General features: G+C 40.7%; 1 protein-coding gene across 1 annotated transcript; it reads left to right on the top strand.

Moving 5' to 3' along the window:
* Positions 1–11,782: 11,782 nt before the first annotated feature.
* Positions 11,783–22,166, top strand: LOC132805450 (transmembrane emp24 domain-containing protein 11-like). The gene is made up of 5 exons (XM_060826767.1): positions 11,783–11,912; positions 16,549–16,649; positions 18,276–18,401; positions 18,945–19,091; positions 22,017–22,166. Exons 1-5 carry the CDS (start codon positions 11,783–11,785, stop codon positions 22,164–22,166), a joined length of 654 nt encoding a protein of 217 aa, XP_060682750.1.
* The last annotated feature ends 1,759 nt before the right edge of the window (positions 22,167–23,925 follow it).

Raw genomic sequence — 23,925 nt, 5'->3', positions numbered from 1 at the left:
GCTGGAGAAACTCAGCAGGTCTAGCATCATTTGTGGAGAGTTAATGTTTCAATTTGCAAATGACTCTTCAGGGTGTTTAAGGACAGGACTCTGGCTATGAGATTTGACAGGTATGACCATGCCTACTTGTTTTGGTTTTAAAAAAGCATGATTTAAAGGGGCCTCACAGTTGTTAGAATTTGATCAGAACTCCACAGCAGCCATTGTAGCATCTGAGTTCTCGATCCCAAAGTTTGGGATGCTGACCCTGCTTACACTCACAACTTATAGTTTGTTTAGCCCGATCCTATTTAATTCATGAAAATCTTTAACTAGCTTGTGTTCTTTATCCACATGTACTAATGTTACCTTTTTTTAAAAAAAGCCTATAAATTCATGTTCACGGCAATCATGTCCGGTTTGAAGGAAGCATGCATCGGCACAAGTTGGACATGCATTTGGGCAGTAACATGCCTTTGCATATGCAGCATAAACATGCATATATCATGAGTATTAAATGCATATTTCCTTTTTAGTTAAGGCTAATCTTTCCCTTGAAAGGAGTGATATATGCATTTGTTAGAATCATGCCACAGGTTAAAGGGTTAAATTAAGAGTACAGTTTACATGAAATTAGTTTACAATACTGAGTTTATGAAGTTTTGGTTGACCTAATAGAGGTATTTAAAATGGTAGGGCATTTGTTAAGGTTGATGTAGAAAACTATTTTCTCTGGTAGGAAAATCCAGAACAAGCTAGCAACCATTTAGGAGATTAATCAGAATGGACTTTTCACAGTAGAGGATATTTCCAATTCCCAAAAGGTTGTGGATCTGGGTCAATTGATTTTCTTTTCAATGGCAGTGCGTTGCGTATGTAATGCTTAAACCGATTTTCCACAGTGCACTTGGGAGTCTGCTATATTTGAGGATTAACAGCCAGGTTTCACAAAGTTTGGAAAAACCAGGCAGTTAAATGTGGATGCGAGCAACTGATTGCAGAAGGCCGGTGTTCTTCATAGCACTCTTAGAGGAACAAGAGTACTTTCCCACAACTCCTCAATTTAACCCTTTCTGACCTGCACAACCTCTTGTGTTATTATTAGTCACTCCTCTCAACCCTTGATTGGTCCTTCCCTTCCTTTCCAATTCATCCTAAAACTTTGATTTTCACCACTCATTTACAAGTCTGAGTCCCCAACCCTTGACCCTCTACCCAGTGATGGTATCAAACTCTGGCTTCTGATTGAGTTTTCCTGCCTGGTAGTACGGCTACATGCTGAATGAGAAGAGGAATATAAAAATGTTGTTGTGATATTGTCTTTGTATGGTAACTTCTTGTCCACAGATGTTCTCAAATTCCTTCCCACATCCAAGAGATGTGCTCCTCCTGTACCTCCCCATCTCCAGCTGAATATTGGAATGGAACAAATGACAAAGCATCATTCCAGAATTAGAGCCAGATCATGTGGATTCATTCCCAAGACTTCTGAAAGCTGGAACTCACTGTGCAAAAAAATTCTGGATACTGGGTCAAATGGAGTATTAAGTAAGGATGTCAATGATGTGGAAGAGAAGTGGATGCATGGAGTTGAAATACAGATCGAACATAATTCAATTGATTGATAGTACCTTGCTGAGGGGTGAATGACCAGTATCTATTCCTAATGCTCATTTGGACTCTTTCTTCAATGTATAACATCGATAGTGTGGTGCTGAAAAAGTACAGCAGGTCAGGCAGCATCTGAGGAGCATTAGAATCGACGTTTTGGGTATAAGCCCTTCATCAGGAAGTATATCTGAAGTATGCTGTGCTCTTTGTTTCATGAAGTGGGATCTAAATAATGCACTTGCACTTAGTTATTGGATTTTTATTGGAGTGTTGTGCATTTATTAATATTGAAAAGACTACTAGTCATGTCATTAATAGATTGCAATTATCTCCTGCCTATATGTGTTGTTTTTACTCCTTAAAAAAAGGATTATCTTGCTGTTTTTTTTATCTTTCCTACATTTGATTCCAATGAACGTGCATGTGTATATAGCTGACTTGTATATTGCTGTATTTAATTGTAGTTAGCTTAACTGACCATTTGTTTAGTACATTTTTGTATAAAACTAAAGGAGAAAAGTGTCTCAATTGCGTATCTTCGTTATAAATTGAATAAATAAAATGTTCTAGAAAGGAAATTTGGTTCTGACTTTTATTTGGCACTGGAGAAAATGGTGTCTGTACAAATCAGACAGGTTTTGCCTGAACACAGCTGGGACTGAGTTCCAGTGGAACCTTCTCCTAATACTATTGGGCGGGCGTTAAACTAATGTGGCAGGGATGTGGGAATCAAGAGAGGGTTGTGGAGATGAATGCTATGGCTCATAAAAGCATTGAAGATACATTTGGCATGAATAGAGAGAATAGCAAGTTAATAATTGAAGTGGGATGTGACAATATGTGCCTTTTAAGAAGGATTTGTTCTGTTGTAGGAGTGTTGTAGATGTGATGACGAGGTGTCTGCTCCATGTAAAGCTGAGTAAATTGGTTTGGAGAATTTTTAAAAAGTTAGACAAAAGAAGCATGACTGGGTGGAATCAAGTTCATATATACCCAGTGTTTTAGTTTTGCTTTCAGGTGATGAGGTTGGGGTCTTGGAGTTGAAGCTGCTAGATACTATTCTGTCTGCTGCTACAAAAAGCTTGAATTATGTCTCTGCTGTTAGATTCATTTTTCCAGTTTTGCCTTTCTCTTACACTGGAAATGCAGCAAATGCAGCAAACCATGAACAAATCTGGTTTGCTGCATTTGCCTTTGCTAAGGTTCAGTTTATGGGATGCTGTGATATTGGAACAGTTGATGAATAATGGTTAAATTTTTTTTAGTATTTTGGTAAAGTTATGCCAATTTTTTTTTGTTTGCATTTTAACCGTGGTATAAGAATAAAGTGTGTTTCGCTTAAAGCCTACTTGAATCAAATCTGGAATGCAGTGCCTTACACTTGCCTTGAAATAAGATTAAAGTTAGGGTCTGTGCTATCTCCATGATATATTTTGAAGGGTTTAGTCTGGTCCATAAGAGGGAGTATGGAAGAAAGTAATTAAATCTAAATCTGGATTACTCTGCATATATGTGGATGCATGTAGTATAGTTAACAAGATTCTACAGGCAGAGAATTTTATATGGAATTTTATATTGTGGTAAGAGTCCTGGCTAAGGGAAGGGCAATTGACTGTTTAATATTCCTATGCACCAAGATTTTGGGTAGAAAACAAAAGTGACTAAAAGATGTGGTGGTTTTGTTTAATGAGAGCATTGCAGTGCTGGAGGAAGATATCTGAGCGTTCAAGATCTGAATTTTGCTGGACCTTGGGAACAAACAGGGTGCAATTACGTTGTTTAGTGTATTCTAAAGACCACCAACTAATGGAAAGGATTTAAAGGCACAAATCTGCAAGGAAATTACATACATACCAACAATACAGAGTAGTTATAATGTTGAGCTTCAACTGCACTACCAGTATCTCAGTCTATATTTGGGTAAAGGGGTGTGAGATGTAATTGCGCCTACAGCACCATGTGTTCATCATCTCTAATTAGGCTGTACTGTTTGACATGCTTCTTGGAAATGAGGTGGACCAAGTGACTTCAGTGTCAGTTAGGCAACATGTCGGAGACACTGATAATTGAATCCTAAGGTTCAGGATGATGGTGGAGAATGACGTCTTAGAGTTATACAGCACAGACATTCTTCGGTCCAACTTGTTTAGGTTGACCAGACATCTTAAACTGATGTAGTCCAATTTGCCAACATTTGGTTCTTATCCCTCTAAATCCCATCATGTACCCATCCAAATGCCTTCTAAATGTTGTAATTGTACCCGCCTCCAACATTTCTTCTGGTAGTTCGTTCCATACTTGCACCACTGTGCATGAAAAAGTTGCCCCTCAGCTTCCTTTAAATCTTTCCCCTCTCACCTTAAACAAATGCCCTCTAGTTTTAGACTCCCCTACTCTGGGGAAAAAAGATCTTGTCTATTCACCACATTCATGCCCCTTACGATTTTCTAAACCTCTGTAAGGTCACCTCAGCCTCCAACACTCCAATGAAAAAAGCCTCAGCCTGTTCAGTCTCTCTTTATAGCTCAAACCCTCCAATTCTAGCAACATCATTGCAAATCTGTTCCAAACCTTTTCAAGTTCAATAACATTCCCCTATAGCAGGGAGATCAGAATTGAACGAAGTATTCGAAAAGTGGCTTCAACAATATCCTCCACAGCTGCAACATGACATCCCAACTCCTGTCCTGAGTGCACTGACTAATGGAGGCAAACACCCTAAAAACACTCTCCTCCACTTCCCGCTCCTCCGCCCTTGAGCCCCGCTCCTCCAACCGCCACCAAGACAGAACCCCACTGGTTCTCACCTACCACCCCACCAACCTCCGCATACAACGTATCATCCGCCGTCATTTCCGCCACCTCCAAACGGACCCCACCACCAAGGATATATTTCCCTCCCCTCCCCTATCAGCGTTCCGCAAGGACCACTCCCTTCGTGACTCCCTCGTCAGATCCACACCCCCCACCAACCCAACCTCCACCCCCGGCACCTTCCCCTGCAACCGCAGGAAATGTAAAACTTGCGCCCACACCTCCACACTCACTTCCCTCCAAGGCCCCAAGGGATCCTTCCATATCCGCCACAAGTTCACCTGTACCTCCACACACATCATCTATTGCATCCACTGCACCCGATGTGGCCTCCTCTATATTGGAGAGACAGGCCGCTTAATTGCGGAACGCTTCAGAGAACACCTCTGGGCCGCCCGGACCAACCAACCCAACCACCCCGTGGCTCAACACTTTAACTCTCCCTCCCACTCCACCGAGGACATGCAGGTCCTTGGACTCCTCCACCGGCAGAACATAACAACACGACGGCTGGAGGAGGAGCACCTCACCTTCCGCCTGGGAACCCTCCAACCACAAGGTATGAATTCAGATTTCTCCAGTTTCCTCATTTCCCCTCCCCCCACCTTGTCTCAGTCGGTTCCCTCAACTCAGCACCGCCCTCCTAACCTGCAATCTCCTTACTGACCTCTCCGCCCCCACCCCACTCCGGCCTATCACCCTCACCTTGACCTCCTTCCACCTATCCCACCTCCATCGCCCCTCCCCCAAGCCCCTCCCCCCTACCTTTTATCTTAGCCTGCTTGGCTACTCTCTCTCATTCCTGATGAAGGGCTTATAATCGAAACGTCGAATTCCCTATTCCTGAGATGCTGCCTAACCTGCTGTGCTTTAACCAGCAACACATTTTCAGCTGTGATCTCCAGCATCTGCAGACCTCATTTTTTACTCGAAGAAATACCCTAAAGGCCTTCTTCACCACCCTGTCCAACTGAGACTCCACTTTAAAGGAACTATGCACCTGCACCCCTCAGTCTATTTGTTCGGTGACAATCTCCAGGGCCCTACCATTAACTGTATAAGTTGATTGGTCAAAATACAACACCTCACATTTATCGAAATTAAACTCCATCTGCCACTTTGCCCATATGATCAAGGTCCCATTGTACTCTGAGATAAACTTCTTCACTCTCCATTACACCACTAATTTTGGTGAAATCTGCAAACGTACTAACTATACCTCCTACATTCACATCCCAATCATCCGAATGACGAAAAGCAATATACCCAGCATGGTTCTTTAGGAGAAAGTGAGGACTGCAGATGCTGGAGATCAGAGCTGAAAATGTGTTGCTGAAAAATCGCAGCAGGTCAGGCAGCATCCAAGGAGCAGGTGAGTCCACATTTCGGGCATGAGCCCTTCTTCAGGATTCCTGCTCCTTAAATGCTGCCTGACCTGCTGCGCTTTTCCAGCAACACATTTTCAACCCAGCATGATCCTTGCCAGATACAACTGGTCATAGACCTCCAGCCCAAAAGACAACCTCCTCCACCACCCTCTGTCACCTACCTTCAAATCAATGTTGTATCCAATTGGCTAGTTCCCCTGATTTCCATGTGATCTAACCTTGCTAACAAGTCTACCATGTGGAACTTTGTCAAACATCTCGCTGAAGTCCATACAGACAACGTCCGACGTTCTGCCTTCATCAATCTTCTTCAAAAAACTCAATCAAGATAGTGAGACACGATTTCCCATGCACAAACCGTGTTGAATGTCCCTAATCAATCCTAACTTTTCAAAAGCATGTAAACCTGTCCCTCAGAATCCCCTCCAACAATTATACCCAACACTGACATCACGCTCACCAATCTTTAATTCCCTTGCTTTTCCTTATCATCTTTCTTAAATAATGGCACCGCATGTACCTAAACTCCAGTCTTCCATCATCTCACCCATGGCTATAGATGATACAAATATCTAAAGAAGGGGCCCAGCAATCTCCTCCCATGTCCCACAAAGTTCTAGGAAACACATAATCAGGTCAATGCAGAGCAAAAACAAAAGTCAATTCGCAGAGAGCCAAATTCAGTGGGAAAGGATAGAGGTGGGCAGAATAGACTAAACTGAGAGATTCATGGGAAAAGGTGTAATAGTACAATGGATTATCTGTAAAGAAGAGATGGTTTGGGCAAAGCCATGGCATATTCTCTCAAATGGGAAAGATAGGACAAACAAAGTCAGAGCTCCCTGTATAACAAAGGAAACATAAATTAAGGTAAAGAAGAAAAGGTGCCTATGACCGGTGTAAGATAGAAAATACAACTGAGAACATAAGGAATACAGAAGCTTCGGAGGAGAAATGACAAAAACAAATCAGAGAAGAAATTGAGGGAAGACTAGCAAATAACATAAATGGATGTCCCAAAATCTTCACTAGTTGGAGAGACTTGGACCTGAGGGCACAACTGTGGAACTCATTGCTGCAGAAGGATGTGGAGGCCAAGTCATTGAGTGTGTTTAAGACAGAGATAGATAGGTTGTTGATTTGTAAGGGGTTCAAGGGTTGAGGGGAGAAGGCAGAAAAATGGGGGAGAGAAACATATCAGCCATGATTGAAAAATGGAGCAGACTTTATGGGCCAAATGGCCTCAATGTGCTCCTATATCCTGTGGTCTATAGGCATATAAATAGAAAAGGAATGGTAAAAAGTTGAGTAGGATCGATTAGAGATCAAAAAAGGGATTTACATATGGAGATTCTTTAACAATAAGGGAGATGCTATCTAGACCATAGTGACAGATAGGAAATGTCAGTCAATAGGAAAGTTCTAAATTGTGGACTTGAAATGTTAATCGTAATTTCTCTCCACAGATGCTGCCAGATCTGCTGAGCTTTTTCAGAGAATTTCTGTTCTGTTTTTAGTTTCTAGCATCCATAATTCTTTTGGTTTCCACTCATTTATGGTTGGTGACTCCTATTTGAACAGTAATTAAGCAAGTACTACCCATTAAAATGTTGTTTGTGTATTAATTAGATTAGATTAGATTATTTACAGTGTGGTAACAGGCTCTTCGGCCCAACAAGTTCACACCGACCCACCAAAGCGCAACTCACCCAGACCCATTCCCCTACATTTACCCCTTCACCTAACACTATGGGTATTTAGCATGGCCAATTCACCTAACCTGCACATGTTTCTTTGGATTGTGGGAGGAAACCGGAACACCCAGAAGAAACCCACGCAGACACGGGGAGAATGTGCAAACTCCACACAGACAGTCACCTGAAGCAGGAATTGAATCCAGGTCTCTGGCGCTGTGAGGCAGCAGTGCTAATTCTTACATGTTTTATTAGGATACAACTAAAGGAGAGGATGAGCAATGTCTGATGTTAGACTAGTCATAGCCAGGAATTATCATTCAGGGCGAGATTATAACTCATTCAAATCCTATCTACATACACAGCATTAAATCTGGTTCATGCTGTTTCGGATCACAAGAAGAATGACTGGGTGCGATAAGGCGACAGTAATTCACAGAATGACTACAAGACTTAAAGGAATGTGTAAAATTAAAGTGGATAAGATTGAGATGGAGAGAAAATTTGCTAGTACAGAGAAAACAAAGAGTAGGAACAAATATGTCCTTTTTCTGAATGACAGGGAGTGACTAGTGGGCTATTGCACAGATTGGTATGAGGAGCCTGACTGTTCACAATGTATGGTCACAATTTAGATGAGGAAATTAATAGTAAAACATCAGAATGTGCAAATGACACAAAGTTGGGTGGAAGAGTGAGCTATGAGGAGGATGCGGACATGTTGCAATGTGATTTGGACAGGCTAAGTGAGTGAGCAAATGCATGACAGATGATGTGTAATGTAGATAAATATGAAGTTATGCACTTTAGTAGCAAATATAGAAAGGTAGATTATTATTTGAATGACTAAACTGAGAGAGGGTAATGTTCAATGAGATTTGGGTGTCCTTGTGCATCATTTAGATTAGACTTACAGTGTGGAAACAGGCCCTTCGGCCCAACAAGTCCACACCAACCCGCCGAAGCGAAACCCACCCATACCCCTACATTACCCCTTACCTAACACTACGGGCAATTTAGCATGGCCAATTCACCTGACCCGCACATCTTTGGACTGTGGGAGGAAACCGGAGCACCCGGAGGAAACCCACGCAGACACGGGGAGAACGTGCAAACTCCACACAGTCAGTCGCCTGAGTCGGGAATTGAACCCGGGTCTTCAGGCGCTGTGAATGTACAAGTACAGACTGCAGGCAGCAAAGAAGACAAAATGTAACTTCATAGTGAGAAAATTCGAGTACAGGATTAAGGTTGTCTTGGTGCAATTGCAGAGGGCATTGATGAGGCCACATCTGGAATATTCTATGTGGTTTTATTCTCCTCATCTGAGGACAGATGTTTTTGCTACAGAGAGATTGCAGGGAAGATTTAACAAAATTGATTCCTGGGATGGTAGGACTGATGTATGATGAGAATTTGAGTTGATTATGATTGTATTCACTGAAGTTTACAAGAATGGGGGTGGGATTTCATAGAAACCTATAAAATTCAAACAGGTGAGATGCAGGAAGGATGGTCATAATAGTGAAAGTCCAGAATCAAGGGTCATATTTTCAGGATATGGGCAGGCCATATAGGACCGAGATGAGGAGAAACGTTTTCACCCGTAGAGAGTGGTGAGCCTGAGGAATTCACTATCATAGAAAGCTGTTGAAGCTAAACATTGTTTTCAAGAAGGAAGTAGATATAGTTGTTATGGCTAAAATGGATCAAGGGATATCAGGAGAGGGTGGGATAGGGTATTAAGCTTGATTAACCACGATCATAATGAGGTAAAAACAATGACTGCAGATGCTGGAAAGCAGATTCTGGATCAGTGGTGCTGGAAGAGCACAGCAGTTCAGGCAGCATCCAACGAGCAGTGAAATCGACGTTTCGGGCAAAAGCCCTTCATCAGGAATAAAGGCTCCTCGGGCAAAAGCCCTTCATTAGGAATAAAGGCAGTGAGCCTGAAAGCTTAGAGAGATGAGCTAGGGGAGGGTGGGGGTGGGGAGAGAGTAGCATAGAGTACAATGGGTGAGTGGGGGAGGGGATGAAGGTGATAGGTGAGGGAGGAGAGGGTGGAGTGGATAGGTGGAAAAGGAGCCAGGCAGGTCAGACAAGTCCGGACAAGTCATGGGGACAGGGCTGAGCTGGAAGTTTGAAATTAGGATGAGGTGGGGGAAGGGGAAATGAGGAAGCTGTTGAAGTCCACATTGATGTCCTGAGGTTGAAGTGTTCTGAGGCGGAAGATGAGGCGTTCTTCCTCCAGGCTTCTGCCAGTGAAGGAGGCCCAGAACCTCCATGTCCTTGGCAGAGTGGGAGGGGGAATTGAAATGTTGGGTCACGGTGCGGTGTGGTTGATTGGTGCGGGTGTCTCAGAGATGTTCCCTAAAGCGCTCTGCTAGGAGGCGCCCAGTCTCCCCTATGTAGAGGAGACCGCATCGGGAGCAACGGATACAATAAATGATATTAGTGGATGTGCAGGTAAAACTTTGATGGATGTGGAAGGTTCCTTTAGAGCCTTGGATAGAGGTGAGGGAGGAGGTGTGGGCACAGGTTTTACAGTTCCTGTGGTGGCAGGGGAAAGTGCCAGGATAGGAGGGTGGGTCGTAGGGGGGCGTGGACCTGACCAGGTAGTCACGGAGGGAACGGTCTTTGCGGAAGGCAAAAAGGGGTGGGGAGGGAAATATATCCCTGGTGGTGGGGTCTTTTTGGAGGTGGCGGAAATGTCGGCGGATAATTTGGTTTATGTGAAGGTTTGTAGGGTGGAAGGTGAGCACCAGGGGCGTTCTGTCCTTGTTACAGTTGGAGGGGTAGGGTCTGAGGGCGGAGGTGCGGGATGTGGACGAGATGCATTGGAGGGCATATTTAACCACGTGGGAAGGGAAATTGCGCTCTCTAAAGAAGGAGGCCATCTGGTGTGTTCTATGGTGGAACTGGTCCTCCTGGGAGCAGAAACGGCAGAGGCGGCGGAATTGGGAATACGGGATGGCATTTTTACAAGAGATAGGGTGGGAAGAGGTGTAATCCAGGTAGCTGTGGGAGTCGTTGGGTTTGTAAAAAATGTCAGTATCAGGTCAGTCGTCATTAATGGAGATGGAGAGATCCAGGAAGGGGAGGGAGGTGTCAGAGATGGTCCAGGTAAATTTAAGGTCAGGGTGGAATGTGTTGGTGAAGTTGATGAATTGCTCAACCTCCTCGCGGGAGCACGAGGTGGCGCCAATGCAGTCATCAATGTAGCGGAGGAAGAGGTGGGGAGTGGTGCTGGTGTAATTACGGAAGATCAACTCCTCTCTCTACAAGAATCTCAGGGAGTCCCTCTCCCACAGCAACTCCCAGGTCATTTCCTCTGCCCTGAAGCTCTTCAACCATGTCATGAAACAAACTCGGTACCACAGCCACATTTGCTTCCTCAGTGCCTACCTTCGTAACCAACTCATCCCACACGGACTCCAAACCACCTTTAAACTACTTTCTCTCCACCCCCACTCTCCTCTAGCCTATCTCTTCATGCTTCAGGCTCACTGCCTTTATTCCTGATGAAGGGCTTTTGCCTGAAACGTCGATTTTGCTGCTCCTTGGTTGCTGCCTGAACTGCTGTGCTCTTCCAGCACCACTAATCCAGAACATGATCATAATGAGTTGCGGAGCAGGCCCCAGGGGTTGAATGGTCTACTCTTGCTCCTATTTTCTAAGTTTCTATGTTATGTTGCTATGAGTGTATTTGGCATTTCATGTTTATATGGCCCACTGAAGAAGCTATTCACTTAGTGCTTGCTTTCTCTGCGTTGCTCTACAAATTTTCATTTCCAGATAATAATCTGTCATTTGAAAGCCCCAATTGACCTTCCCTGCAGCAGAGAGGAAGGGTTTAAGCTCAAAACATCAATTCTCCTGTTCCTTGGATGCTACCTGACCGGCACCACACTCTTTGACTTCCCTGGAACATATTGCATACCTACTTTCTGAGTGAATTGTTGGATGGTTGGGGGGAAGGGGGATATTCAACTATACTTAATGCTTGGTTAAAGAGGAGAAACAAATTGAGCATGGGTTAGGATCTCTTTTCAGTTAAAAATTACACATTCCCTTCAATAATTCTTGCAAAATCAATTTTGAGGGATCTGCAATTAGTAGTTTATGTCTGATGGGATGGGCTTATACGTCATGTGACTAAATATCCAGCTGGTGTAATAGAAAAGTGTCTCAGTTAAATCAAGTCAGGTTTTGTGTGACGTGTCAGTTGGTAGATCTATAATATTCAGATTTCTGCTTTCTGGAGATTCCACTAATGTTACTGAATTCTCAACTAAAATGAAACATCCAGTCACAGAATTTCTGTTCATTTTGAGCTGGAGTCTCACCTCTTCTCTTTATTTTCATCAGGGGGAGAAAGAAGAAAAGTGTATCATAGAGGATATTCCAGGTGATACCCTGGTTACAGGTGAGTGTGTACTTAAAATATTGTTGCTATTTCAATAAAATCCAAAGAAAGACTTGTTCACTGATTAAAAAGAGTTAAATGTCTTTTTGTTTAAGCAAGTCACATAATTACTAGCTTTTCTTAACCATTGGAGATGATTGAGGTAACATGGGTTTTGGTAATGAAATACAATGACGTTTATCGAAAAGTAGATTAGTGTCCATTTTTCACACCTTTAGTTTAAATTGATTGAATGCTCCACACATCTCTTTTATCATCATTATGTCTTTGCCAATCTGCTGTTTCAGTGAGTCACTTCGTTTGTAATAGATCAACAGCAGTATCTTTACAACTTTATAATTGGGAATCTTTGTTGCTCAGCATTTACATTTCGTTACCATAAAATTAATTGAAGCTAAAAGTTTCTTAACATAAATCAAAGATTTTGTAAATTATGAAGGAAGTTGTCTGTTACTTTTAAGCTGAAAAGGTGCTCTACATCACCTGCATCATTCTCAGGACAGAAAGTGCACATTGTTTGTTCTGAATGTCCTTGGAAATTTCATTGATTACCTTCATGTTGCACAAATGTTTCCTTATCAGTTTGCTGATAAATTAATGCTACACAATAATGAATGCTGCACACTAGTTCTCACTCCCCAAACTCTAGATATACTGCTGATTGAAGAATCTATTAGAAATTTATTAAAATTTATTTTCCAAAATCTTAAAAGGACCTCTCACTCCCTACAGCATAACTATTCACGTGCAAAGTGTAGAGAATGAGAGGCTGAGTGCTGAGAGTATTGGCTTTAAAGTAATACGATAAGTAATTACGATAAAGTATTTCACTTTAGATGATCCTTGAGAACCTTTAAACACTTGATTCATTTTCCCACAATTAGAATAACTTTATTTCGACTTCTTTAGTGATTGAATTCTTGTCCATACACCAGAAATGTAGTTGCATATTAATTTATTTATTAATAAACTGAAAGTTCCTTTGAATGGTTGATGGTGTTTCAAAGACACACTCAAAGATAAATTATCTTTCAAGCAGTACTCAGAGTATGGGGAAGAAATTAAATTAGGAGGTAGAAAAAAATGTGTAAGAAAGGCACTATGACAATAATCTAGGGGAGTTCAATATATTTCTGGGAAAATCAGTTTGGTAGCAGAGCCCAAGAAAAGGAATTTGTGGAATGTCAAGAGATGGATTTTTGAATCAGCTTGTGGTAGAGCACACCAGGGAACAGGCAATTCTGGATTTGGTGATGTGTAATGAGGCAGACTTCACTTGGGAGCTCAAGGCGAAGGATCCTGAGGAGGCAGTGACCATAATATGATAGAATTGGCCCTGCAGTTTCACAAGAGAAGCTTGAGTCAGATGTAACGGTATTACAATTGAGTAAAGGTAACTACAAAGACAAGAGGGAGGAGCTGGGCAGAGTTGATTGGAAGGAAAGCCTAACAGGAAGACAGTGGAGCAGCAATAGCAGAAGTTTCACGGCTAAATTGGAAGGCATAGCAGAAATTCATCACAAGGAAGAATACACATACTAAGGAGAGGACAAGGTAACCATAGCTGACAAGGGAAGTTAAGGACAGCACAAAAGCAAAAGAATCCATGTATGTGGTGAAACCAGGAGATTGGGAAGCCTTAAAAAACCAACAGAGGACAACAAAAAAAGCTACAAGGGGGGATAAAATGAAATATGTCGTTGAATATATCTACAGGAATATAAAAGATGTTAGCAAGAGTTTGCTTTTAATATCTAAAAGGTAAGGGAGAGGCAAGAGTTGATATCGGACCTTTTGAAAATGAGGTTGGATAAATGTAATGGGGAACAAAGAAATGGCAGAGGAACTGAATAGTTACTTTGCATCAGTCTTCACAGTGGAAGACAACATTAGTATATCAGAACCTCAAAAGAGTCAGGTACAAAGGTGAGTGTAGTGGCCATCATTATGGAGAAGCTGAAAGATCTGAAGGTGGATATATCACTCATACCAGACGGAAAACACCCTAGAGTTCTGAAAAATATAGCTGAGGAGATTATGGAGACATTGGTGGTGATCTTTCAAGAATCACTGCTTCAGGGAGTATCTCAGAGGACCAGAAAATGGCTAATGTAACACCCCTATTTAAGAATTTCCTCCATCTGCCGTGGACAGGAAACTATAGGCTGTTGACCTGACCTTGGTCACTGATAAGGTTTAAAGTTAATTATTAAGGATGAGATTGTGGAATACATGGAAATGCATGGTAAAGTAGGGCTGATCAACACAATTTTGTCAAGAGGAAGTCATGCCTTACCAATCTGTTAGAGTTATTTGAGGAGTTAGTGAGCAGGTCAGACAAAGGAGAGCCAGTGGATGTGATCCATTTGGATTTCCAGGAGGCCTTTAACAAGATGCTGCACAGGAAACTTCTAAATTAGCTAAAGGCCCATGATGTTAGTGACAAGGTATTGGCTTAGATAGTGGTTTGGTTGACTGGCAGAAGACAGAGAGTGGGGATAAAGGAGTCTTTTTCAAGATGGCATCTGGGGTCAATATTGGGACCACAACTATTCACATTATACATTAACTATCTGGATGAAGGAACCAAGGGTATTTTTCCCAGGTTTGGAGCTGACACAAAGATAGGTGGAGGAACAGATAGTGCTGAGGAGGAGGAGAGGCTGCAGAAGGCCTTAGACAGGCTAGGAGAGTGGTCAAAGAAGTGGCAGATAGAATTCAATGTGGGTAAGCTTTTTTTAAGTCCATACATGAGACACTAGTTGGCCAGCATTTATTGCCCATCCGTAGTTGCTCCTGAACTGAGTGGCTTGCTAGGTCATTTCAAAGGGCAGTTGGAGAGTTAACCACATTGCTGTGGATCTCATGTAGGCCAGACCAGGTAAGGATGGCAGTTTCCTCCTGAAAGGACATTAGTGATTGACAATGGTCTCATGGCAGATTCTTAATTCCAGATTATTAATAAATTCAATTTCCTCCATCTGCCGTGGTGGGATTTGAACCCAGGTCCCTGGAACATTAGCTGAGTTTCTGGTTTAATAGTCTAGTAATAATACCACTAGGCCATCAACTCCCCGTGTATGATATTATGTACTTTTATAGGAAGAATAGAGGCATAGACTATTTTCTAAATGGTGAAAAGCTTCAAAATCTGAAGCATAAAGGTACTTTGGAGTCCTTGTTCAGGATTTTCTTAAAGTTAACACGCAGGTTCAGTTGGCAGTTAGGAAAGCAAATGCAATGTTAGCATTCATTTCAAGAGGGCTAGAATACAAGAGCAGGGATGTTCTGCTGAGGCTGATTAATGCTCTGGTCAGACTGCATTTTGAATATTGTGAATAATTTTAGGTCCCTTTTCTAAGGAAGGATGCACTGGCCTTGGAGGGGATTGAGAGGAGGTTTTTAGGAATGATCCCAGGTTGAAGGGCTTATCATATGAAGAGCAATTGAAGATTCAGGGTCTATACTTGATGGGGTTTCGAAGGTTGATGGGGAAATCTCACTAAAACCTATGGAATACTGACAGGCTTTTGTACAGTGGATGTGGAGAAGATGTTTCCACCAGTAGGAGAGAGTATGACTTGAGGGTACAACTGCAGAGTGAAGGGACGGCCTTTTAGAACTGAGATGAGGAGGAATTTCTTCACTCAGAGGGTAATGAATCTGTGTAACTCATTACCACAGGAGACTTTGGAGGCTAAGTCATAGACTGTATTTAAGTCAGAACTAAGATCAAGGGTGAGAAGGAGGCAGGAGAATAGAGTTGAGAAACATATCAGTCATGATTGAATGACAGAGCAGGCTAGATGGGCCAAATGGCCGAATGCTGCTCCTATACCTTATATATGTTGGATGCACCCATAATCAGAATATCTCCATGTAAACGAGGATGAATTCCGGCATCTTTTCAACTGAAACAATGGGCAGTTCTTTGCTTTTTACGTGTGATGAAATATATACTACACCATTTTCACATTTTATGTCACTTCTCAACAATTCACTTTTATTGAATTATTCATAATGAAGGCATATTCTTTCAAATATTATAGGAATTATTTGATAAAGATCTGGTCATTACAGACATTTCTAAAATGAACAATGTTGATGTTCAGACTAGTAGTGTAAGACACCAACACAACATCTATGTTCTCTCTAATTTCTGGACTGTGGACTGCAGCAGCTTAAGAAGGCAGCTCACGACCACTTCCTCAAGGGCATCTAGGGACAAGCAATACATTCTAGCCAGCAAGCGATACCCACATCCCATGAGTGAATAAATAAAATTTTTTTCCAACTACTGCACAGACCTCTGATGTCCGTGCATGCAGCATCTGGAGAAACTGATAAGTCAATAGGCATGTGCTGATCCTTGGGCCATGTATCTTTGAGGGAAAACTGACCAAAACGGTATGAAACAAAAAAAATGATTACAAAATTAGTTAAGTAATGTAACACTTAAATTATAAATGCACAATGAAAGGGTGAGTGTGGGAACAGGAGTTTCACAATTTTGAAGACCACAAATTGTAGTTGTAGTTTCCCAGTCAGAATTCTTACCTCAGTTCACTCTTTTATATAATTACTAGTGATTAACATGACAGCAATTAATAATTATCTGGACTCTCCTTCTGTTTAGGACATTACAAAATCCAATCCTGGGATTTGGCCACACGAGATTTTCTTCCTTCTGCACCAGGCTTGGGGATGTTTGTGACTGTCAAAGGTCCAGATGAGCAGGTACAAAAATATTTAATCTTATGCATTTTTAATACATTACTGCGCAACAGACATAGGTAGTAGTTAAACGAAACCTATGAAAATGTTTGGTAAGATATTGCACATAATAAATTTTGCTGCTTAATTTTTAAAAGAATTTTTAAAATTAAAAAAAAATCACCCTATGATCTTTTTGTCCTTGCTTACCATGATCTGTCAATACTGCTCATAAACAAAGCTTTTCATTGTACTTAGGTGCACTTGACAATAAATAAATCAAATCCAATCAACTAACAAGAAAAACGCCCATAGTGTTGGAGCTATCATATTATCATGGATTAAAGATTGCTAAACAAAGAAGACAGAGAGTTAGGTTAAAGGGGGCATTTTCAAGATTGCAGACTGGACCTAGTGGAATCCCACTGCTAGGACCATAAATATTTACAATATATTATGAAAGACTTAGTTGAGGGAAGTAAGTATACGATTGCCAATTTGCAGATGACAAAAGATAGGTGGGAAGGCAAAAGTCATGAGGATGACACAAAGAGACTACAAAGAGGTATAGCCAGGTTAAATAAGTGGGCAAAAACATGGGTGATTGGATTTGATGTTGGAAACAGTGAAGTTACGCAACTTTGCATGAATAATAGGTGAGATGAATATTATTTAATGGAAAAAAAATTACCAAAAGCTGCAACATAAATTGAGATTCCTCACACATGAATCACAAAAGCCTAGCATCTAAGTTCAGCAGGTGGTAGGGAAGGAGGAAGAAACGTTGGCTTTAATTTCAAAGATATGTCCTCATGTCGCCTCATATCCTAATGCCAACCTATGGCCCTATATCCATCCCCCATGAACATTCATAATTCCCTTTGTGAGCTGATGCCCCATGACTCTTTAATAGCATTCATGATTCTTTGTAAAGTTCCTTAATGATTGGGTTTCAGCAGTCCTCTGGGTTGGGAACTCCAAAGATTCACCACTCTCAGAATGAACAAAATTCGTTCTCACCCTTAGATGGCCTGTCCCTTATTCTGGGACTCTGTCCCTGGTTCTTCAGTAACCAGCCAGCAGAAACATACCTTGCAGTAATTTTGTAAGTTTTAATGAGATCACTCCTCTTTCTCTGAACTTTGCTCATTATTTCCCTTTTCACATATTGATAAAAGCTTTGTAGTCCACCTTCATGTTTCTTGCTAGCTTGCATTCTCTTTTCTTCGTCAATTTCTTTGCCATCCTTTACTGGATCATAATTGCTGCCAATCTCAGGCTTATCACAATTTCCGGCATTGTTATAAACCAGCTTTGCGTTTCATCCTTCCAAGTCTAATAGGTACAGGTAGCATTTTGTTTGTGCCAATTGAAAAGCAATCAGCCTGAGGCAGATAGATTTTAATGTGTGTAGCTGCCCCATGAGTCATGGATGCGCAAATTGAAACCCACACCACTCAAATCCTCCACCGTGAAAATGGCAGGACTTATGGAAACAGGCGTCCACTGCCATTTTTGTAATGACAAAGAAAATTCAGGCCTGGATGTTTGCTTTCAACTTGAATGTCTTTCAGGCAATGAAAAATAAAACAACTACAGAAAATTGTATCATATCTAAGTAATTCATGTTCCTCATTTTCTTGGAAACAGGTTTTGTTGCATAAATTGTATGGGCCAGAGAGTCGTTTTACATTTCAGTCACACTCCCAGGGGGAACACCGTATCTGCCTAATGTCCAACTCCACCAAAATAGCAGTGTTTGCTGGGAACAAACTGGTATGGCTGTCAATTAATAATCTGATCTGTAAATTGTGTCCATAAAAATAATTGTGTTGTAAATTTCTATAGAAAGGAGACCTTGCATTTATGTAGTATCTTTCATTGACTCAGGACCTTCCAAGACACTTGATAGCCAGAGTTATTTTTAAAACTTACTAATTGCTATAATGTAGAACACATTCTATGAGTGTAAGTGCAGATGGTGTAATAATACAATGGTGGGAATGGTGACAGTGGTGAGAATTGTTTATCTGAAACTGAGAATTTGTTATTTTGGTTCCTGCTTTAAAAAGCCAGGAATAATGTTACTCCATGTTGAAATTATAATTGCACTGAAATTCAACAGAAACTCTTCTCATCACCTTTTGTAACTATAGTAAGAAATAGATAGGACCACCATCAAATAATTTTATGGAAGGTCAACTAAATTCAGAATTCAATATTGAGTACGTAAAGTTACTTTTTTGGGAGATGTTGCACTTTTTATTTTTAATACCATTGCCATTTCCTCTCTGTTTACAGTGGTTTTCTGTTTTACAGCGTGTAAATTTAGATGTTCAGGTTGGTGAACATGCTACTGATGAATCTTTTGAAGAAACCAAAGACATGATCAATGAAGTGAAGGCAAGAATGCTGCATTTACTCCAACAAATGCAATACATCAGTAGTCAGCAGGACTATCAGAGGGTATGGCAGTGTTTTTTTTATGCAAAGAACAGTAGTGTAAACTTTCTGCTTTATAGGGATACCCCCCTGACCTTAGTGACTTTCTGACCTTTGGATTTTTCATCCTCAACATGGGAGTCTGCCAAAACCTGGGTGGAGTTTTGATATGGTAGACCAGTGGGAGCTGTTTTTGTTATGAATGCCACTGGCTAGGCCAGCATGTATTGCCCATCCTTGATTGCCCTGGACATGGTGGTGATGAGCTGCCTTCTTGAACTCCACAGTTCTGTTGAAAGTGAGTTCCAAGATCTTGACCCAGTGACAGTGAAGGAATGACAAAGTAATTCTAAGTCAGGATGGTAACCTCAGAGAGGAACTTGCAGTTGGTACTGTAATCATGCATTTACTGCCATTATCCTGCTAGATGATAGAGATTGTGGGTTTTGAAGGAGGAGCCTGAGTGAGTTGTTGCAATACATCTTGTAGATGGTTTACCCTGCTGCTGTTGAGTGTTGGTAGTGAAGGGTGTGAATGCTGAAGTTGGTGGATGAAGTGCCAAATCAAACAAAGTGTTTTGTCCTGGATGGTGTCAAACTATTAGAGGCGCACCCAATCTGGCAAGTGATGGGTATTCTATTACATCCTTGACCTATGGCTTCTAGCTGGTAGACAGGCCACTGGGGAGTCAGGAGGTGAGTTACACACCCTAGAATTCCCAGCTTCTGACCTTCTCTTGTAGCCAATGTATTTGTATGACTGGTCCAGTTCAGTTTGTGGTCACTGGCAATCCCAGGACGTTAGCAGGTGGGGATGCATCAATGTTATGTCATTGAATGTCAAGAGGCAATAATTAAGTTCTCTTTGCTGGAGAAAGCCATTACTTCACACTTATGTGGTGAGAATATTACTTGCCACTTGGCTGTTGTCCAGGTTTTGCCGCAAATGGAAGTGAACTACTTTGGTGTCTGAGGAGTCGCAAATTGCGCAATCATCAGTGAACATCCCACTCTTGACCATATTATTGGAGGGAAGGTCTTTGATGAAGCAGTTGAAGATGGCTAGGCCTAGGATATTCCCTGAGAAACACCTGCAAAGGTATCCTGGGGTTGAAATGATTGACCTCCAACAGCCACAACCTTTCAAACAGCAGAAGGTTTACCTCTTGATTCTCAATGACTCCAATTTTGCTCGGGCTCTTTGATGATATACTCAGTCAAATTCTGCCTGAATTTGAAAGCACTCTCATTTCACTTCTGGAATTCAGCTTTTTTATTCATGTTTAAAGGATGGGTATAATGAGGTGAGTAGATGAATGGCCCTGGTGGAACCTAAACTGAAAGTCAGTGAATAGACTATTATTTTGCAAATGTCACTTGATAACACTGTTGGTGATATCTTCCATCACTTTACTGATGATCGAGGGTAGATTGATGGGCAGTAATGGGCTAGACTGGATTTATCCTGCTTTTTGTTACAGGACATGACAAGGCAATTTTCCACATTTCCACATTGACTCTACTGAAAGAACCTGGCTAGGGGGCATGACCAGTTCTAGAGCACAAGTCTCCAGAATTATTTTTGGAACATTGTCAGGACCCGTAGCATTTAAAATATCCATTGTCTTCATCTGTTACTTGATATCATCCAGAATGAACCTGTGTCGCGAAAGGAGGTGAATTTTTTGATTCTTAACCCAGAGGCCCAGGCTAATGATAGAGGTTCACATTTGCCCATGGTGGCTGGTGGAATTTAATTTCAGTTAATCAGTTATGTAAAGCTCACAATAAAGCCAATAATGGTCGAGGTAGATCAGAAGGGCTCTTGTGGTGCTGTGATAGTGTCCCTACCTTCTTGAGCCAGGAGGGATAGGTTCAACTCCCATCTACTCCAGAGATGTGTACTCTCATCTCTAAACAAGTTGATTAGAAAATAACTGGAAATTGCCCAGAAGGGTCTTGTGGCACAGTGGTGATGACCCTACTATTGGTCCAAATCCACCAACTCCAGGGATGTGTTATAACACACCTGAACAAAATATCTACAAGGAGCTCACAGAAAGTTGATTAAGCAAATTCCTGGGATAATGAGGTTGTCACCTGAAAGTGCCTTTGAACTTAGAATAAGAGATGATGGTCTTAAACATAAATTTCTGCTCTTTTTTGAGCCTTGGTTGCATCCAAGGTCCAAGTACTGCACATGGTAGAGACCATGCTTTCCATTAAATGTACAGTTGACACAGTGAATCTTTCACCTTTGTGATGCAGAAGCTAACATTCTGCAAGAATGTTAAGGCACTTTGACTTCAAAAGGATTCTTTCATTCGGATATTCTAAAATACTAGATATGTGCCATTTTGGCTGGGGATGGGGTGGGGCTAGTTTAAAGGTCTCAAAAGGTCACTCAGGACAGTTCAAGAATCACTAAAGGGAAGTTCAAAGAAAACAGAGACGGAAAGTTAGGATGTGTGTGTATATCCATATCGATATATTTATGATTATGGCTTGCTGCATAAATCCCCATAAACAAAAATAACGTGGCTGCTTATTTTGAAGTTATGATTATTCTAAAATACAAATTAGTTCATGTTTTATTTCAATAAAGTTATAGAAAAGTTTTACGTAATTTTGATGTGTATTAGAACACAACCACTTTTGCAATTGATTAACTTGGATTAATTGATTTTAAGTCAAGAATTTATTGTGCAGCTTTACCAGCAGACGGTTTTGAATTTATTTTCTAAGTTACATTTTTGGATGCATATGGTACATAAGAAGTTGCTTGAAAGTTATTTAAAGGCGATTTTTAAAGATAACTTTTAAGTGAAATTATTTTAAGAAATGTCATTTCCATGAAAACTCTTATGATATTCAGAAAATTGAGTGGCATTTTCAATTCAAGTCCTGGTATGTATGATCATTTAATTAAAATCTTCTTTCCTACCTGCAGTCACGTGAAGAAGAATTTCGTCAAATAAATGAGGAAACTAACAGCAGCGTCTTATGGTGGGCTATGTTTCAAACCGTTATTCTCCTCTCAGTGGGAGCTTGGCAAATGAAGCAGATGAAAAATTTCTTGATAGCCAAGAAACTAGTATGAGAGGAATGTTTACTTGAAGGAACAGCATATTAGGTCATCAAATTCCCAGGGGATAGTTCCTGATGTCTGACCATAATTCTACAAGTTATAGCATAGAAATATGGTACTTCATGGCTAAGGTTATGGTGAATAATATACAATTTTAAAATTTTAATTGCTGATCACAGCTTCTGAATTATATTCTTTAAAACTGTTGTCATTTTCTATAAATCGATAAAATTAAGCATATTCTCATTTCAGAAAGTTCCGATGGCTTTCAGCATGCTCCCAGGTCAGGTATGAAAAAAGGCGTAATAGCCATTTTTGTTACTTTGGAAGCTTTTACCTGACACAGTCAGATACAAACAACAGTTGAATCAGTCCATCCATATTAAAATATGTAGCCTTGGTGGATCCTCTGATCACTACACTTTAAAAGAATTCAGGTTGGTTCTAAAATTAAAATTAAATGACCACTTCATACAAGTACCTCTAAATGGCTGGCAGCTTTATTAGAAGGGGGCTCCAATTCCATTCCAAAAACTGGAACATAGAATCCAGGTTGACACTTGCCCGCAGCACTGGATGAATGCTGAACTGATGGAGTTGCTGCCTTTTAGATGAGAAGTTAAACCTGCCCTCCCAGGTAGATGTAAAAGATTCCAAACACTTCCCAAAACAAGGCAGTTCTCCCTGTTACTGTGGCCAATGTTTATGCTACAATCAATACTTTATCTGGATATTATTGAATTTCTGATAGTGGACTTTGCTGAACAGCAATTGGTTTACATTACAATAGTAAATAAAATTCAAAGTACTTAATGCATTTCAAAGCATGTTGGAATGCCATGGAGTTGTGAATGATGCTATACAAATGTAAGTGTTTATTTTTCATTACCAGATCTAGTAGTCACTTGTGAGACTTTGTTGTTGGATGATCAAAGTTATGAACTAAGTGCATGATTTTAGAAATGTTCTACATTCAGGAAATAAAGGCATGAAAATTTTTAAAATTATAAAAAAAGAAAATGTTTTAAATGAAGTAAGCAGAAACATTTGCCTGTGAACATATAAATTAAATAAGATTGATATTTAAGCTGAAAATCAGACTATTTATATGAAGTACCCTCATCCTTTAAATGCTAAGATGTTAAAATAAAAACAAAACAAGAAATATTTGCAAAGAACTAAGACTTTTTAATCAACGGGTTGTTTTAGATTGGGTGTAAAGTTTGGTGTCACTTCAACTCTGTTGGAAAATTGCAATGTTTAGCCACAATCGTTTCGAGGCTGGGATAGACAGAAGACTGCAGCTGCTTGGTTCTTCTACTAATTGGCTTTCAACACCTGTTCCAGTCAAGAAATTTAAAACAAAGACTGAATTCCTTGCAAGCTCTGGATTTTATCCCAGATTCTCAGCTGGTGGTTGGAAACCGAAAGCAAATTAAACATTTTCAATAAAACAACCCTTTAGCTAAATGGACATCTTAAATTATGTGATCTTTTCAATTACAGTGAAATTGTGATTGTCAAATTCAAGAACCCAAAATTATGGTTGCACTGAAGTTGTCAACCACTCCCGGTAACAGAATAACAAATCCAATAGAATGATGCCTCTGATAAGTTGTGTTTCAGACTGATAGTTCTGGATTAGCTGATTTCATGTGTTGTGTAAATGCACCAATCAATTGGAGAGGAATTAGGCTAGAACATGAAACCTTGGAGCACTAGGCAGATATTATTTGACATCAAGATCTCCCTGTGAAAAGATATTCAAATC

This window comes from Hemiscyllium ocellatum, chromosome 1 (assembly GCF_020745735.1).
Source record: "Hemiscyllium ocellatum isolate sHemOce1 chromosome 1, sHemOce1.pat.X.cur, whole genome shotgun sequence".
NCBI classification, from domain to species: Eukaryota; Metazoa; Chordata; class Chondrichthyes; order Orectolobiformes; family Hemiscylliidae; genus Hemiscyllium; species Hemiscyllium ocellatum.
This window is presented reverse-complemented; position numbering and strand designations above follow the sequence as displayed.

What these genes read in the sequence shown, in the direction of transcription:
- LOC132805450 (XM_060826767.1), top strand. Translation starts at nt 11,783, where the DNA reads ATGAAACATCCAGTCACAGAATTTCTGTTCATTTTGAGCTGGAGTCTC. An exon ending in TGTTTGCTGGGAACAAACTG is followed by an intron (nt 18,402 to 18,944) that starts GTATGGCTGTCA and finishes TCTGTTTTACAG; the next exon opens with CGTGTAAATTTAGATGTTCA. An exon ending in GTCAGCAGGACTATCAGAGG is followed by an intron (nt 19,092 to 22,016) that starts GTATGGCAGTGT and finishes TCCTACCTGCAG; the next exon opens with TCACGTGAAGAAGAATTTCG.